Below are 18,195 nucleotides of genomic sequence, written 5' to 3' on the forward strand. Positions count from 1 at the left end.
AAAAAGAACAAAGGTGGGGGATTCACACTTCCTGATTTTAATGCTTACTACAAAGCTACAATAACCAGGACTGTGTGGTACTGACACGAATCCATATAAATCAAATAGACCTATAGATCAATGGATGAGAACTGACAGTCCAGAAATAAACCCTTGCATTTATGGTCAGCTGATCTTCAACAGGATGCTAAGGCAATTCAATGGAAAGAACAGTCTTTTCAACAAATAATGCTGGGACGACTGGATATCCACATGCAAAAGAATGAAGTTGGATTCTACCACATACAAAAATTGATTCAAAATGGATCACCTAAAGGTAAGAGCTAAAACAATAAAAGTCTTACAAGAAAACGTCAAATCTTCATGACCTTGGGTTAGGTACCTTATATATGATACTAAAATCAAAAGGAATGAAAGAAAAAATAGGTAAATAGGACTTCATCAAAATAAAAAATTTGTGTTTCAAAGGACACCAGCAAGAAAGTGAAAAGACAACCTACGGAATAGGTAAAAACATTTTCAAATCATATATGTGGTAAGGGACTTGTATCCAGAATAAGTACATAAAGAACTCTTACAACTCAACAATAAAATGATTAACAACCCAATTTTTAAATTGGTGAGGGAGACATTTTTCCAAGAAGATACACAAATGGCCAATAAGCCCCATGAAAAGATAGATGCTCAATATCCTAAGGTGTTCAAATCAACACCACAGTAAGACACAACTTCAAACCTGTTAGGATGGCTAAAATTTTCTTAAAAGACTGACAATAATAAGTGTAGATGAGGACATGGAGAAACTGGAACTTTCACAGATTTCTGGTGGGATTGTACAATGATGCAGCCACTTCGGAAAATTGTTAGGCAGTTCTACATGTTAAACAGAGTTACCAAATGACCCCCCAATTCCACACCTAGGTATACACCCAAGCCACCTGAAAACATATACCCATACAAAAACTTGTACACAAATGCTCATAGCGCATTATTCATTATAGCCAAAAAGTGGGAATAACCCAAATGTCCATGATGAATTAATAAACAAAATGTAGTATATGCATACAACTGGAAGTCATAAAAAGGACTGAAGAACTAACACATGCCACAACATAAATGAGCCTTTGTCTTCATTGTACCCATGGGATTTTAATTTATGGACATGACTGAGTGATGGCACACAAAAGTCAATGCCACTGAAAGATTTTTTTTACTTACAGCTCCTAAGAGGAGGGCACACCACGCCATACAGGCCATATGGAGAAGCTCCAGTTTGGGTCTGGAGGAAAAAGGAGTGGGGGAAAGCCCTAGCCAAAGCCTTTGTTTTCTGCAGGAAAGGCAAAGCAGGACAGGGTAAACAGATTAGGATCGGCCAGTCTAAATAATTCTGGCAGGTTTTGGAGCATAGGGGCTGACCCTAGCTGTCTGGTACCTGGCCCTGGGTTGATTTAGGGCAGGGAAAATATTGGCTTGGTGTGTGAGAGTTTGATAAAAGAGATGGGTGGTTTAGCATGTGGATTCTGGACTGGTTTGTCTGGATATGAAAAGTGTGCTCCAGAGCCACTCCTTTGCTATCTCTAACAAGTGGCTAGCGCTGGGAGGGGCAGTCTCTGCCCAGTCCAGGAGACTACAAATGCCAGAGCATCAAGAATACAGAAAATAAGAAAATGCAGTTAAATACAGTTGGCCCTCTGATGAATGGATGCCAACCAGATAAACACAGAATCCAAGAAAAACCAGTTAGAACAGCCTTGAAAACATTATGCTAAGTGAAAGAAGCCAATTACAAAAGACTATGTATTATGACTCCATTTATATGAAACATCCAGAATAGGCAAATCCATAGGTACAGAACGTCAATCAGTAGTTTCTAGAAGCTGAGGAGAAGGGAGAATAGTGACTGCTAATGGGAATGGGGTTTCTTTTGGGGGTGATGGAAATGTTCTAAAATTGGATAGTAGTGATGGATGCACAACACTGTGAATACCCCTAAAACCACTGTACACTTTAAATGGGTGACTTATATGGTACGTGTAAATTATATGTCAATACAGTTGTTTTTTAAAAAAAGACAAGGGAAGAAAAGTGTTCAATATGATCACAAACAAGACGTCTGTGAAGAGAAGTATCAGCACTGCTTGCCCTCAGGTCTAGGGTCTCTGAGATTTTCTAGCTAGAGATTAATTTGTGCAAGAGATCAAAATTAACCCAATAAATGAGAGTCTCTTTTGATATCTAAGCAGGAGAATAGCACCATAAAAATAGTGCTTAACAAGATTATTCTGAGTTAAGCATGAGGCAGTGCAAAACTGGAAGGGGGAACACCAAAAATAGGCTGTTGTGAATAATTCAGGTAGAGGAAGGTGGCTTAGAAATCAACAGAAAAGATGAATTGGAAAAGCAAGAAAGAACAATTAACACTGGGAGGCTGACTACGAGGTGAGAGGAAAAGTTGTGTTGACAGTGACCCTTAAGGCTGTGAGCCTGGGGGGACTGGAGGATGGTGTTGTCAGGGACAGTGAAAGAGAAGCCAGAAAGTGAGAATTGTGGCACAGTCAAGGGCTCACTGTCCACCATGCTACTCTCTGACAAAGAATCACAATATGCCTTGATGCCTACGGTTACTCAAAAGGGTTTCAATAAGCTTAGTAAGCAAAGACCACTAGCAAAGTTATATATGGATAGAGGGTTTGTAGGGACGAGGAAAAGAAAATGAGCAATATTACAGTGGGCTATCAGCAGGATATCCTACTGATCTCCAGGCAATTAAAGACTGGAAAATGAGTATCAAATTGCAGCTAGAGATATTTGGTAGTTATCTATAGATTTTAGGAAAATATAAAAAAGTAGAATCCACCCCAAAACTATTAGAACTAATGACTGAATTCAGAAAGGTGCAGGGTACAAAATTAATACACGGAAATCTGTTGCATTCCTATATACTAACAGTAAAGTAGCAGAAAGAGAAATCAGAAAAACAATACCATTTACAATTGCATCAAAAAGAAGAAAATACCTAGGAATAAACCTAACCTAGGAGGTGAAAGACCTATACCCTGAAAACTACAAGACATTCATAAGAAATTAAAGAAGACACCAATAAATGGAAATACATCCCGTGCTCATGGATGGGAAGAATTAATATCGTCAAAATGGCCATCCTGCCTAAAGCAATCTACAAATTCAATGCAATCCCTCTCAAAATAACAACAGCATTCTTCAACAAACTAGAACAAATAGTTCTAAAATTCATATGGAACCACAAAAGACCCCCAATAGCCAAAACAATCCTGAGAAAGAAGAATAAAGCTGGGGGGGGTTGCACTCTCCAACTTCAAGCTCTATTACAAAGCCACAGTAATCAAGACAATTTGATACTGGCACAAGAACAGACTAGAGAGCCCAAATATAAACCCAAGCATATATGGTCAATTAATATATGATAAAGGAGCCATGGATATACAGTGGGGAAATGACAGCCTCTTCAACAGATGGTGTTGGCAAAACTGGACAGCTACATGTAAGAGAATGAAACTGGATCACTGTCTAACCCCATATACAAAAGAAGACTCGAAATGGATGAAAGACCTGAATGAAAGTCATGAAACCATAAAACTCTTAGGAAACATAGGCAAAAATCTCTTGAATATAAACATGAGCAACTTTTTTCTGTAAACATCTCCTTGGGCAAGGGAAACAAAAGCAAAAATGAACAAATGAGACTACATCAAAGTAAAAAGCTTCTGTACAGCAAAGGACACCATCAACAGAACAAAAAGGCATCCTGCAGTATGGGAGAATGTATTTGTAAACAATATATCCAATAAGGGGTTAACATACAAAATATATAAAGAACTCACACACCTCAACACCAAAAAAGCAAATAACCTTATTAAAAAAATGGGTGGAGGATGTGAACAGACACTTCTCCAAAGAAGAAATTCACATGGCCAACAGGCACATTAAAAAATGCTCCACATTGCTAATTATCAGGAAAATGCAAATTAAAAGCACAATGAGATAATACCTCACAGCAGTTAGGATGGCCAACATCCAAAAGACAAGGAACAACAAATGTTGGCGAGGATGTGGAGAAAGGGGAACCCTCCTACACTGCTGGTGGGAATGTAAACTAGTTCAACCATTGTGGAAAGCAATATGGAGGTTCCTCAAAAAACTAAAAATAGAAATACCATTTCACCCAGGAATTCCACGCCTAGAAATTTACCCAAAGAATACAAGATCCCAGATTCAAAAGGACATATGCACCCCTGTGTTTTTTGTAGCACTATTTACAATAGCCAAGATATGGAAGCAACCTAAGTGTCCATCAGTAGATGAATGGATAAAGAGGATGTGGTACATATACACAATTGTATATTATTCAGCCATAAGAAGAAAAAAAATCTTACCATTTGCAACAACATGGATGGAGCTGGAGGGCATATGCTCAGTGAAACAAGCCAGGCAGAGAAAGACAAGTAACAATGGCTTTCACTCATTTGTGGAGTATAACAACAAAGCAAAACTGAAGGAACAAAACAGCAGCAGACTCACAGACTCTAAGAAGAGACTGGCAGAGGAGGTGGGAGGGTGCATGGGGAGGGAGGGAGAAGGGGATTAAGGGGCATTATGATTAGCACACATAATGTAGGGGGTTCATGGAGAAGGCAGTATAGCACAGAGAAGACAAGTAGTGACTCTGTGGCATCTTACTGTGCTGATGGACAGTGACTGCAATGAGGTGTGGTGGGGACTTGATAATATGGGTGAATGTAGTAACCACAATGTTGCTCATGTGAAACCTTCATATGACTATATCAGTGATAGCCTAATTTAAAAAATTAAATCAAATTTTTAAAAAAGTGAGCTTTGTAAAGGAAGTACTGGAGCTAGAACAGAGAAAAATAAACATTAACTAAGTTCTATTTTCCACTTACCAGGCACTGTAATGAGGGAAGTTTTCAAATGATTAGAAGGTTGTCTTGACTCTCTAGAGTTTTGTAGACTGGTGAAGACAAAGCTGTAAATAGAGTGTGAACAAGAGTCTCTGGAATACACAAGTCACAACAACTCTGTCTAGAGAGTTCTCGGAGTTGAGGATTAGGAGGAAGAGGGTCATTAGAATTAGAGAGAAAAGTAGAGTTCAAAGAACAAGAAGATTACTACGTTAGTAGACAACTGGACTGCCAGATCTGTTCAGAAACCGATAGCTGGAGGAATGGTTTCAATAAAAGTTTTTAATTAGAAGCGTAAGAAGCTGAAAGGAGGGATTAAAGTTGTCTTCAAGTATACCTGTCTGTGTTGCATTGGAAGGTAGAATTAGGACCCACGGAAGAACTGTAAGGCAATGTTCACTCAGTAGGAGAACGAATTTTCTAACAACCAGAGCTCTCCAACAATGGAATGGCCTCCCAACGGAGAGCGTGCTGTTGCTGCAAGAGTACATTGCCAAGCGCAAGCCCGTGAGCGGCTGTGAGGGATGACACCCGGGGGCCGGGAGAATAACCTCTCTTTAACTCTCATGTCTGTAATTTCAGGCTGGAGTCCAGATGAGGGAGGGATTAATCGGTGGGGAAAAGAAAAGGTTTGTGTGCATAGACCGTCATGTGGATTTGGATTTGGATTCGCTGTTCTTTGTAGAAGGGGCAGTAGGGGCAAGGCATGGGGCGGACAGTTGAGGATCTCAATTGAGAGACCTGTAGAATTTAAAGACTGAAAAAAAAAATGCTGGCAAGAAGCTAATCAAAGGGCGTGGGATATAGGGTGCGTGAAGGCATCAGTTCCTCTGAGAGGCAGAGAATTGTCCAAGAGGACCTCCAGATGATCTTGATCTTACAGTAAACCAGGCTGGTGATAGGAGGTTGGTGGGGGCGGTGGGGGCCCTGGGAGGGAGAGGCCCAGTGGCATACGTCAGAGAGAATAACTGGCCAGGAGGGTCTCAAAACAAATGCGTATAAATAATGGAATAAGAACATGTGGCCCTTCCTGGGGCTGCAAGTAGACAGGCAGGTCTTGGAACTTTGTCTCCCCCTGCTGAGTCAAGAGGTCTGAGCCGCCTGAGACACAGAGAAGAGCTTAACAGGTTAAGAACTGTTTCTTTTGACGTGGTAGAGGGAAGAAAACATCTATGTTGATATGAATCTCCTTATAATTAGAACCGCCGGGATCCTGCAGCATTAAGTGAGCTGGTAAAAAGTTGCACGGCTGTGCCACAGCCAAAGAGCAGACGGACGTGGAAAGGGGATGGCACTGGGTCATTCCCAGGGGCCACTCTTGCCTTTTAACTAGCCATCCCTTTATCCAGAGGCTGTTTGGACAACCTCTAAGCGACTGCAGAGACCAGGGGTGGGGGTCTACTTGGGGGTCATGGGAGGGAGGGGGCTTTGGTCTTGTTTTAACCTCATTAGGGACCTGTCTTTCAGTCATGACACAGGCTTATTCCTCAGAAGTTCTCTTAAATGACAAACCTGGGTGATTATGCAGCACTTATAGTCCCTCCAGGAACTTGTTCACAGGATCATCTTTTATGTGAACTCAACTAGCAGTGTAAACAACATGAAACTTAATAAATGTCGGGGCACCGGGGGCAGCCTTTCTGCTGCCTGCCCTCGCAGCCCCACTCCCGGCTCTAGAGCGTCTATTTTATAATCCCATCAACACCTTCATTCCATGAAACAAAGGCAGTGTATGCTATTCATTAAGCACTATTTTTCAATGGAAATTAACTGTAATGCTGTTAGGCACCTGAAACTTCCTACGGTGAGGCTAGAAAAACAGAACACTAAATAAATAAGCAAATGTGTGCACATGCACTCACAAAATCTAGGACTATGGCACCCTGATATCACTCTTTAGGACATGATAATAACCATTAAACAAGGTGAAGGCCTTTGAAGTCTTCAGATGAAAGGTTTTACCTAAACACAATTATCCCATTAAAATCCACAACATTATCTGGTCAAATAGGGTGGCCCTTTTATCAGCATTTTACTGATGCTGGCATTCTAACATGACAACTTCCTTATAAAAAGGGGTTTTAAAACAGTTTGAAATGATTTTGCTACTTCTTATCTAATTTCTGAGAAGGCAAAAAGAGAAAAAACCTCCTTCTTTAATCAGAGGGCAAAAGCAGACAGTAAAAGCTAATGGCGTTTTAGAAGAAAGACCCTTAAAGTTAATCAAACATTCCTTATAAAGAGCGTAAGAGCCAAGTCGTTGGTGAAGAGACAGACCTGGCCAAGGTGGGCACCTGAAATAATCCCACCTCCTCTAGCCACCCAGGGGCCCCGGAGGAGGGAAGAAATTACAGGACAAGTCTGCCAGGTGCAAGAGTCCTCCTGAGCCTCCAACAGAAGGACCAAGAAAAAGAGGAAGAGGTATTGTTTGTAAGGTGAACCTGGAGCAGAGGCTGAGGCGTGGGCGCCAGGGCGGCCAAGGGCGAGGCGGGCAGCAGGTGAAGGGCTGGAGGCAGTTTTCACGCAAGCTTCCGGGTGTCCAACAGGCCTGCTCCCACTCAGGGACTCTGGCCCTCAGAAAAAAGCAGCTGCACATTTATACCTTGGAAGTAAGCCGAGGCTGAGATTACATTAAATGAGAAGAAGCTGCATGGCATAATGGAAAAAACCTGGGAGTTAAGTCAAGGACCTGGGTTTTTATTGAGTCCTGACTAGACTGTGTGACTCCGGGCCAACCACTGAGCGTTCCCAAGCGTCAGCTCTCACCTAAGGAACAGAACCACCTATCCTGCCTCCCTCACCATTATGTGGTGGGCATAAGAGTGGTGAGCGGAGGGCACTTGTCAAAGATGTGTGCACATATGGAGCATTACACTGGCAGTGATGGGAGGACCCCACCCGGAGGTGCTCCTGCACACGACTGCCTTCCAAGTATTAGACTTGAGATATGTGTCTGTGTATAGTTACATGTAATATGTGTAACTACATATATCTTGTCACCCATAATTACATATAACACAGGCATATATAAAACCATTTGATTTACACTATCTGTTCACATATGTAAACAACAGTATTTCATATTTAATCTGACTTATTCTAGATACATGCTGAAACAAACTTGGTCACAAGAAATGATCAGGGCATTTAAGGAAAAGCAAAAGGAAGATGAGCCTGAATCTCAAAGTCCAAGAGGCCACATAGGAAGGTAAATCAGTGTCTTGATCAAATGGCTGCTGCATCCTTGGCCATGGAGCTGACTCTTTGACACTCCCACCTTAATTGAGGAAATGACAACCAGAAACAACCAGAGAACAAAATAAGGCAGTAAAATCAATTAGTCTGGGTGAGACTGTGTGCTCTACCTTTAATAGCTCTAGAAGTTTAAAGGGCAAGAGCATTAGAAGCAGGGTAATCAGGACAAGCTCTGTGGAGGCGCCACATCAGGGTCAGAGAGAGACGAGCAGAACAGGAAGGGCAATGGAAGCAAGGGACAGCCCGGTAAAAACGTGCAGAAGGAATAAAGACAGTAGATTGAGCAACATGAACCAAAAGCTCACTGTTCACTGTTGCTTAGCCCGCTGGAAGAGCTGATGGGTCTACCAGAGCCTGAGGAGAGGATAATGTGCCGTCTGTGCCGGACAGACAACCTGGCCATTAACTGACAGACAACCTGGCCATTAACTGCAAGACACAATATCATGTGTAAAGCAAGGGGAAGGGCCATTTGCAGGATCAGGGGCCCATACCCCCTTTGCCCACCCTCCACTCTCTCATTTTCCTTCCACCTTTTCCAACATGATTAACATTCACTCAGAACCAACCACTGGAGAAAAAGGCAAGTAGCACTTGATTCTCTCATCCAAGGTTTGATATAAAAGTAGGTAAGACAGAAGCCAGTAAGTAAGCACCAAGTAAGTAATATTGATACTGCTATCAAAAAACGGTGAAACAGAGGAGGGCTAGTAAGGCTGGCTAGGTAAGATTTCCTGGACTAGACAGATGGTGCTTGGCCAAGCCTTGACAGAAAACTGAGATTCACAAAGCTAAGAGTTAGAAAGGGTCTAATACAGACAAATGTAAATCAAGGCAAGAAGGTATGCCCAATGATGTGGATACATTTAACATTACTGAACTGTACATCTAAAATGAGTAAGATGGTAAATTTTGTTAAGTGTATTTTATCACAATTAAATTTTTTAATTCAAAAAAGAAACCAGGTGCTTCCTCTATTTGCAGTAGCCAAGATAGGGAAGCAACCTAAGTGTCCATCAATAGATGAATGGATAAAGAAGATGCAGTACATACCCACGAATACCCACAATGGAGTATTATTCATCCATGAAAAGAAATCCTCCCATTTGCAACAACCTGGATGGATCTGAAAGGTATTATGCTCAGTGAAATAAGCCAGGCAGAGAAAGACAAATACCATATGATTTCACTTATTTGTGGAATATAAAAACAAAGCAAAACAGAAGGAACAAAATAGTAGAAGACTAATAGACATGGAGAAGGAACTAGTGGTTACCAAGGGGAAGGGGTTGGGAGGGAGGAGGGAGAAGGGGATCAAGGAGAACAATAATTCGTAATCACAATGTAGGTTGGTCATGGGGATGGTGGTACAGCACAGAGAATACAGTTAATGATTCTGTAACATCTTACTATGTTGATGGACAGTGACTGCACTGAGGGGTGAGGACTTGAAAATATGGGTGAATGCTGAACCGCTGTGTTGTGTATTTGAAACCAACAGAAGATTGTGTATCAATGATACTTTAATTTTAAAAAAACCAGGTGCTTCCTAAAAAGAAATTGTTTATGAAGACAGTCGATATGAATACACAGTGCCATTTGTAGCAAGGAATAAGCTGACTGATCTGATTTTGCAGACAGTCTGTGCAGAGAGGCAATGGGAGATTTGGTAAAGAAGTAGATTAAAGAAGGATTGTGGGAAACCTCATGCCAGGTAGCACTTGATTCTCTCATCCAAGGTTTCTAACTTTGTGGCCCAAGAACAGGTTTCCAGGTAAGAGAATTAAATGAATTAAAACACTGTATTAGCCACAGAAAATAGTCCTGGGGAAGATGAAGTGGTACCAGTGTCAAGAGTAAGAGAAGGAAGATAAGGAATGAGAAAAAAGATCTCTAAATGCAATGACTTTCTGATGCATAGTTTCTGTAGGGTGATAAGAGGTCAGAGGTTAAGCATAAGTGTCCAAACTGGGGCACTTGTAGAAGAGGGAGGTGCTATTGATAATTATGTCAGAACATAAACCAGGCATAAACCAGGACTGTCCTGGGTAAACAGCTACAGAGTTAGTTACCTAATGGAGGAAGAAGTTAGTAGTACAGCCAGGAAGGCAGCAGACAGCATCTCGTGAAAAGAAAAATAGAGGACACTCAGAAGAACTAGTAGGGATAAGAACAGGCTTTATCAGTGACTTATCTGGAAGGCAGAGTAGAGTTCCGGAGGTTTAAAGGAGAAGGGAAGGTGTGAAAGGATGACAGCGTCCTGTATCCTCCACCCCACTGAGCACCAGATGCACAGAGGGCCAGAGGGCATGTCTTGTATGAATGTTCACTGTGGGACTCTGGTCCTCCAGGAAGCAGGAAGAACAGAATAATCAGGACAGGGGAGGGGCTTTTCTTCCTTTGCAACTATATGGAAGAAGAGAACAGAAAACCCCATATGGTAAGAAAAGGCAGAACACAGCATTTTATTTCAACCCAGTGAGTATGAGAGATCTGGCTGTCAAAGGAGAATGCACTTTCAAATTAGCCTGCTCTATGGCCTTTACTTCAAGGGAAAAAAGTTAGCAAGAAAGTGAGGTTAACTCTTAGAGGGGTTTTTAAAGGCAATTCCTACATAGATTGCCAAACTAGAATAAGGAAATATATCCACAGTGCAATATATAATTCCATTCAGTACTAAGTGCTTCATTTATAATATCATTTCAGGTACCCCTGGCAGGAGGTTTCCCACAATCAGGTACCTTCTTCAGGTACCTCTTGCTAAGAGGTCAGGGGAATACTCACCCAGCTAAATTTAAACTGGGTAAGAAAACAACGGTTGGCGGCAGGATGCAAAGATGCAGCCTGATTAAGATTCTGATTATGTGGGGGGAGAGGAAAGTCTCTCAGCCAAATGTGAGAAAGTAGTTAATAGTAAAAATGGGGTCATCTACTGATAATTCTTACAACTAGGCAACTCATCCAAACTTAGAACAATCTTACACAGAGGGGAAGGAAGGCTTTCATGGCACCTGAAAGTAACAGGGCCATCCCAGCACCGAGAAGGGGAGAAGCTGTACAATCTGGCCACACGGTAGGACCAGTGAATGGGCACTAGGGAGCACTGAGCGGCTGGCAATCGTAAGGCATGAATCACATTCCAAAACGGGGAACTCCCAGTATATACTGAAATAACCAGACAGCCAGATATTTGTTATAAAAGTCAGTTTATTTTCCTTTCCTGTGTTTCATATTTTCCTTTGTCAGTAATGAACAATTAACTGATTGGAAATATCCTTGATTAAATAATATTACCACTTAAGATCATAAACACACCACACTTCAGAGTATAAAGCAGGAGGGTGAAAATATTCCCTATCCACTGTAAATTAGTCAGCCCACAAAATTGCACATTCTCCCCCAGTTCTCTTACAGAATTTAAAATATACAGAATGACCTTAAAATAGTGATAATTAGTATAGAACTCACAGTCTTAAAGACATACCCTCTACTGTCTTTAAAAGAACAGGTACCTAAAAACCCCTCAGGCCCCAGTAATCCATTAATGTGATTCAGTGTCACATTCTTCATGCTTACTAGGACAAAGGGTCTTCCCTTTTTCTCCAGTCTTCTTCTGAGGTAACTCAAGGAACCACGTAGTGACAGAGATCAATCCTCTGAAAATACGGCAAAGCATATTAGCTTCCTAATGGATCCTGAACTTCCCAGACAACAAATCTGAGGCTGAGGACTTCGAATGTGAATTACACACTAGAATGTTCACAGCTGATGTGCCTTATGGTCCTTGAAAGGAAGACTAAATAGTTCCTGGAGTCAAAGTTAATTTTGAATGAAGATGGAGGAGATCAAGTTGACAATAATTTGAGGACACTCCTGTTTCTGAAGCTGAATGACTTTAGATCCGATACAGAGTGACTGAGTCAATCAGCCTGTAGTGTGATTTTTTTTCCCACCGTAGTTAACAAAGGGATTCTTTGTCTACAGCAAATGCCTGATCCAGCTGGAGCACTTTATCAGGATTTGATGCTTCAAAGATGAGCCACTCTCTGCAAACTCATCACCAAAGCAAAATGCAACAACCCTTTCTATTCATGGAGCGTGTCATTGATACAAACCATGCACAGTCACTCAACTTCCCAGGCTGGAGAACTAGGATCCAAGTCCAACAGGGCATTTAAGGTAAAAGGGATAAACCCCAGTGGGCCAAAGACAGACGCTGGAAGATTCATAGGCCGTTCAATACATTCATGAAGCAACAATAAAAATCATCAACAATTTCTGTAGTGCAGAAAAACAGCCCAGCCTCACTGCCAGTCAGCTCTCAGGTGGCCGGCACCGTCTAAAGAAGCTTGACAATCTGAGGTTGTGTTGGAGCTCTTAAGATAAACCCCAAACAGGGTGAATTAAAATATAGTTCCGGTGTATATCCCATTGTTCTTGTCTCCTGTGGGCACTGCTCGCTCGCTCACTCACTCAATATGCGAGTCTGTCGTCTTTGTACCAGATAGCATAGTTCCCTCACTATTAACGGTGATATAAATACAATTGTACAACTTGTCTGCAGAGAGAAAAAAGCATTAAATATGCAGTGACAATTTAATTAATTGTTAGAGCGTCATGTTCTGAACATAATAACGAATTTAGACAATTAGATTCATTTTGACTTCATACAAAGATAACTCAATCTTTAATATTAAAAGATAAAATGATTTTTAAAATTAGAGTCAATACTACAAAATACTTAATGTTACATAATCTCCAAAAAAAGAACTAAGGCATGCAAATTAAATAATTTGCCATACACAGAGCAGAAATTTGGTACTGGAGCTGTCAAAAACAAATAGATCCAGTTTTCCTTCTATTACAACTTCTGGTGTGATCACACCAGCAGCAGGTTCATCAGGAGGGCTTTCCTTCTATTTAGCACAGATGTCAGAAGTAGAACACAGAGTTGTACGGTCCAGCCTTTAGAAGCTAGGCAGTTAGGCAGAAGAAAGCATCTTTTGTGATGGCAGAGGACATCAGCCGTTAGGCGGCTCCAGGGACTTCCAGGAGCTGAACTCTCCTCAGGTTCCTCGGACAAGGCTAGAGGACAGTGTCTGGACTTGGGGCAATGGAGGCTGCCTCCAAGTGGGATGCACGAGATTCCGGGATGCGACACCGAATGCATCCCCTGCTGGGTGAAGCTCTCTCAAGTAGACCTGGTCTTGAGCACCACTTCACCAATAATGTAAGAGTATGTCACATGCTTATTCAACAGACAGCAACATTCTAAAAGCATAAAGCCTTATTTTGTGTTGGCTATTTCCAGAAAGTATATACAATTCCAGCCAAGATTGTCTAAGGCACAAGAAATATTTTCTCACAAAACTCTCATCACTTCAGAACCTATCCACTGTAGTGTTAATCACTTTTCAAACCTGAAGTTGCCTGGTGTAATTTCCTTCAAAATTCCTAGATTCTACTTAACAGAGAGAGTATTCTGGAAGAGTACACTGATTAACAGTCAGTGATACTTCCAATAAGACTCATCATTTTTTCCAGAATTATAAATGACAACACTCAGGAGGCTCAGGTCAAGGGCAAACTAAAGGCCCTTTCCTTCCTGAAAAAAGAATGTCTTTCACAGTAAAAAAAATGCTACTTTTCATAAAAGGGTCTCTAAAAGCAATCACCAATTCTGCTTGTTTAAGAGATGATTTAAGTAAATGCTCTGAACTAAATCAGTTAGAAAAACTACTAGCTAAAGGAAAAAAAAAAAAAAAAGAGGACACACACTTACCATGAGAATGAAAAAGTAGAAAACCCACATCCACCCTAGGTTGTCCTGGATCAAAGACACTAAATACTAAAAGGGAGAAAAAGAATAGAACATAATCCTTTATAAATTAATAAAATGAAGTAGCTAAAAGGTAATGTAAGCATGGCCCTTTTAGAAAATATGAAGGAATTAGGATTTGTATAATGACCTGCAGTTTACAAAGCTCCTTCACATACATGCTCCTGTTTAAGTTTTATTAGCAGCCTTCAGCTTGCAGAGTTTAAGTACAAACACTGTGTAAGAGAAGACAGGAATTTTACTTTTATTCACTTTGCTATTAAGAGAGGAAGATGAACAATCTCAAGCTATTTATTTAATGGTTCCTTCTTCCACTGAAAGGTACGATAATCGATACTTTCAGAAATAGTTTACCTTTTAATTTTTAAGTATGCTGCTCAGTTTTCAATTATGTTATTTCCTCATAAGATTACTGTACAGCTTTAACATTATACAGAATATTCTTTTACTTTATTTTGATTACTGAAAAGGATTTAATAACATTTTACCCACTTTTTTTATTACGGTAAAATATATATAACACAAAATATACCAGTTAAACATTTTTAAGTGTACAGCTCAGTGTCATCAAGTCATTCATAACGCTGCACAACCATCACCACTATCTATCTCCAAAATTTTTCATCACCCTCCACAGAAACTCTAGTCATTGAGCAGTAAATCCTTATCACTTCCTCTCACCATCCCCTGGTAACCTCTAATCTACTTGCTGTCTCCATGAAAGTGCCTACTCTAGACAGTTCATGTTAAGTGGAATCACACAATATTTGTCCTTTCGTGTCTGGCTTATTTCACTTAGGATACTTTTTCAAAGTTCATGTTGTGGCCTGTGTCATAACTTCACTTCTTTTATGAATAATATTCCACTGTATGGACAGACCACATGCTGCTTATCTATTCATCAGCCAGCGGACTTTTGGGTTGTTCCAACTTTTTGGCTACTATGAATAGTGCTGCAATGAACACTGACATACAAATATCTGAGTCTCTATTTTCCATTCTCTGGAGTATACACCTAAGATTGGGCTTGCTGGGGCTTATGGTAACTTATGTATAACTTTTGGAGGAACCACCAAAGCATTTTCCACAGCAGTTTTATCACTTTACATTTCCACCAGCAATGTATGAGACTGTTCCAATTTCTCCACAGCCTCACAAATACCTGTTTGTTTTTTTAAATTATAGCCATCCTAATAGGTGTGAAGTGATACTCATTGTTTCTGATCTGCATTTCTATAAAGACTAAGGATGTTGAGGATCTTTTCATGTGCTTACTGGCCATTTGTATATATTTGCCATGAAGATTTGTCCCTATGTTTTCTTCCAAGAGTTTTTATAGTTCTAGTCCTTAAAGTTAGGTATTTGATCTATTTTGAGTTAATTTTTTGTACATGGTATTAAAAAAAGGTCCAACTTCATTATTTTGTGTGTGTTAATATCCAGTATTCCCAGGACTACTTGATGAAGAAACTGTTCTTTCCCCATTGAATGGTTTTGGCACCCACTTCAAAAATCAACTGACATAGATGTGAGAGTTTCACCCATGGTCTCTGATCACACTATTAGTGAAATTTATTAAGTGGAGAAGTTAAAGCAGAACCAGTCAGTGATTTAGCCAAGTTCACATCATGGAAAGTGAAAACGCAGAGGTTGAGTCACTCACTCAAGAAAGCAATAGTGGCCCTCCAAACTCTCTGACTACTACTTTATCTTTCTTTTAAACAGCTTTAATTGATATTTAAATTACATAACAAGTCCACCCATTTGAAGTGGGCAACTCAATGGTTTCTAGTGTATTCACAGAACTACAGTTATCACCATAATCTATTTTTAGACCATTGTATCCAAAAGTAGTCACTTTTGGATCCATCCAAAAGAAACCTTGTATCCATCAGTAGTCACTCTGCAAACCCACCCAATGCTAGGCAACCACTAATCTAATTTCTTTCCCTATAGATTTGCCTATTCTGGATACCTCACACGAATGAAATCATTTCCAATAAGTGGTCTTATGTGACTTGCTTCTTTCACTTAGACTATTTTTTAGGGTCATTCACGTAACATCTATCCTTTTTAATTGCCAAATAACACTCCAACATAAACAAAATACCACATTTTGTTTACCCACTCATCAGCTGATGGACATTTGGGTTGTTTCTACTTCTTAGCTGTAATGAACATATGTGTACAAGTGTTTATGTGGACATTTACTCTCATTTCTCTTGGGTAGATACTGCAACTTAATCTTACTGAGCCCCTACTATGTGTCAAAAACATACTAAGCATTGGGAACACAAATATGAAGGCAACAGAGTGCCCGTTCCCAAGGAAAGCGAGTCTGGTACCGTGGACAATAAACCAGTGGATGAGACACACCGTGATAAGTGCTCTATTACAGGTATGCATCAACCGCTATGGAAATCAGGAGGAAAAAACAATTTTGTTTCTTGTGAAGTCAAGGAAGTTGGGGGAACTAGATTATTCAGGGTAAGTTAGGAGAGTGGCTAGGGACAAGGTTGATAGAGTTTTTAATATTAAGTCATGGAGTTTGGGATTTTATCCCCAAGGCAATGAGAAATTATTTAAAAATCACCACGGAAGAGGAATAAGCAAAGTTAACAATGATTTACTCCGGATCCTGCTTCCCCAACCATGGAAGTCAGGTGAATGCTGATCCAAGCTCAGAGTTAGGAATCTGAACACTGGCAGGTGAGACAATCTAAATAAAAATGAACTTCCTGACATGCTCATTAACATAATCCACCCATCTGATTAATGAAGAAAACATTAGTGAGGAAGGATAATTTAAAATGCACCAATTTCAGAAAAGGATCCCCAGTACTGTCACCCTTCACCCCTTAAATGAAGGCATTTGAACTGGTGGCTGATGACATTTTTGTCCTACTCCAGAGCATAGTTTCTCCTTCCTCTGCTAAGCTTTCTTTTCTCTTTTATCTCATAATCAAATAGGCTAAGCACATCAATCACCTCAATCATTCATCCTACAACCATTCATGGATATCTGATGTTCACCATGTGCCAGGCACTGTTCTAGGTCCCAGGGCTACAGTAGATGACAAAACAGAATAAAATGCTGCCTTATGAAGCTTAAATCATAGTGGGAGAGACAGACATGAACAGCTCAGTATATAACATATGGCTGCAGAGTGATAAGCATTGAGATGGCTTATTTTCTTCAGTACTTGCTTTCATTAACCACCAGCAGTCGGACATGAGCGATCCATCTCCACTAAACAGGCAATACGATAATTTTCAAGGCTAAGAATAACCTAAGTGTCAAAACCCAAAGCCTTTTGCCTTCCATTCTCCTTCTCCTGACCTCTCTGTATCTATGATCTTAATGATCACCTCCTCAAATTCTGTCTCCTGGACTACACTTCACTCTGCTAGCTTTCTATTTCTTTGACTGCCAGGCATCTCCTGAGGCTTTACCTATATTTTCTTTCCCCTTTAAATATTTCACTCATTTCCAAAGTTTCAAGTATTTTATCCACGCAGATGATTCTCAAGTCCCCATTTTTGCAAAATTAGCACTAAATGACCAGGAATGGTATACCCTAGGAGAGGCATGACTCGTGCAAGGTCTAGGGAAGAGAGATCATTCTGAGAGAAGGCTGAATGTAAGCAAAAAAAAAGATCTGTATTTATAGTTCTGACTACTCACAGTAGGCCAGTCTTAGCCTAGAAGTCCCAAGTTTTAGAGTGCATGAGAATCAGCAGGAAGGCTTGTCGAAATCTCCAGGCTCTAACTCAGCAAGTCTATAGTAAGCTTAGTGTTTGTACTTTAATGAATATCCCAGATGATTCTGATACAACACATTTATGAACTGCCCTTTGAGACGCAGTTATAGGAAGCAGGGAAAATGACTCAGAGCAGCTGCAAGTTCCACGGCAATTTTGGGTGGTGATCCACGTGAAGAATGTGTGAACATGTGTGTGTGTGTGGTGGGGAAGAGGAGGCATCTGCGAGCCAGGCTGGGGCTTAACGAGAAGCACGTCTCACAGTCCCCTTGCAGTGTTAAGTTCAGGCTGATAAGGCGGTAGCAGACTGGGACTGAGGGATCTGTCTTATGAGGTGTCACCTTATTTCCAGACAGTAATAATCTGGAATTAAAAGTGGGA

General features: G+C 40.6%; 1 protein-coding gene across 8 annotated transcripts in view; it reads right to left on the reverse strand.

Annotated features, from left to right (window-relative positions):
* Positions 1–11,402: 11,402 nt before the first annotated feature.
* The window catches only part of SLC37A3 (solute carrier family 37 member 3), a 40,184-nt gene continuing 33,391 nt past the window's right edge, over positions 11,403–18,195 (reverse strand). For 6 of the 8 annotated variants that reach the window (XM_036926152.2, XM_057504827.1, XM_036926147.2 and 3 more), the window contains 2 exons: positions 13,996–14,061; positions 11,403–12,771 (listed from right to left, as the gene is read on the reverse strand). In XM_036926152.2, the coding sequence (XP_036782047.1) occupies positions 12,679–12,771; positions 13,996–14,061 (159 nt within the window). In that variant the 3' untranslated portion in view covers positions 11,403–12,678. The other 2 variants (XM_057504826.1, XM_057504828.1) reach the window with 2 other exon arrangements.

Source organism: Manis pentadactyla, chromosome 7, assembly GCF_030020395.1.
Source record: "Manis pentadactyla isolate mManPen7 chromosome 7, mManPen7.hap1, whole genome shotgun sequence".
In the NCBI taxonomy this organism is placed as follows: domain Eukaryota; kingdom Metazoa; phylum Chordata; class Mammalia; order Pholidota; family Manidae; genus Manis; species Manis pentadactyla.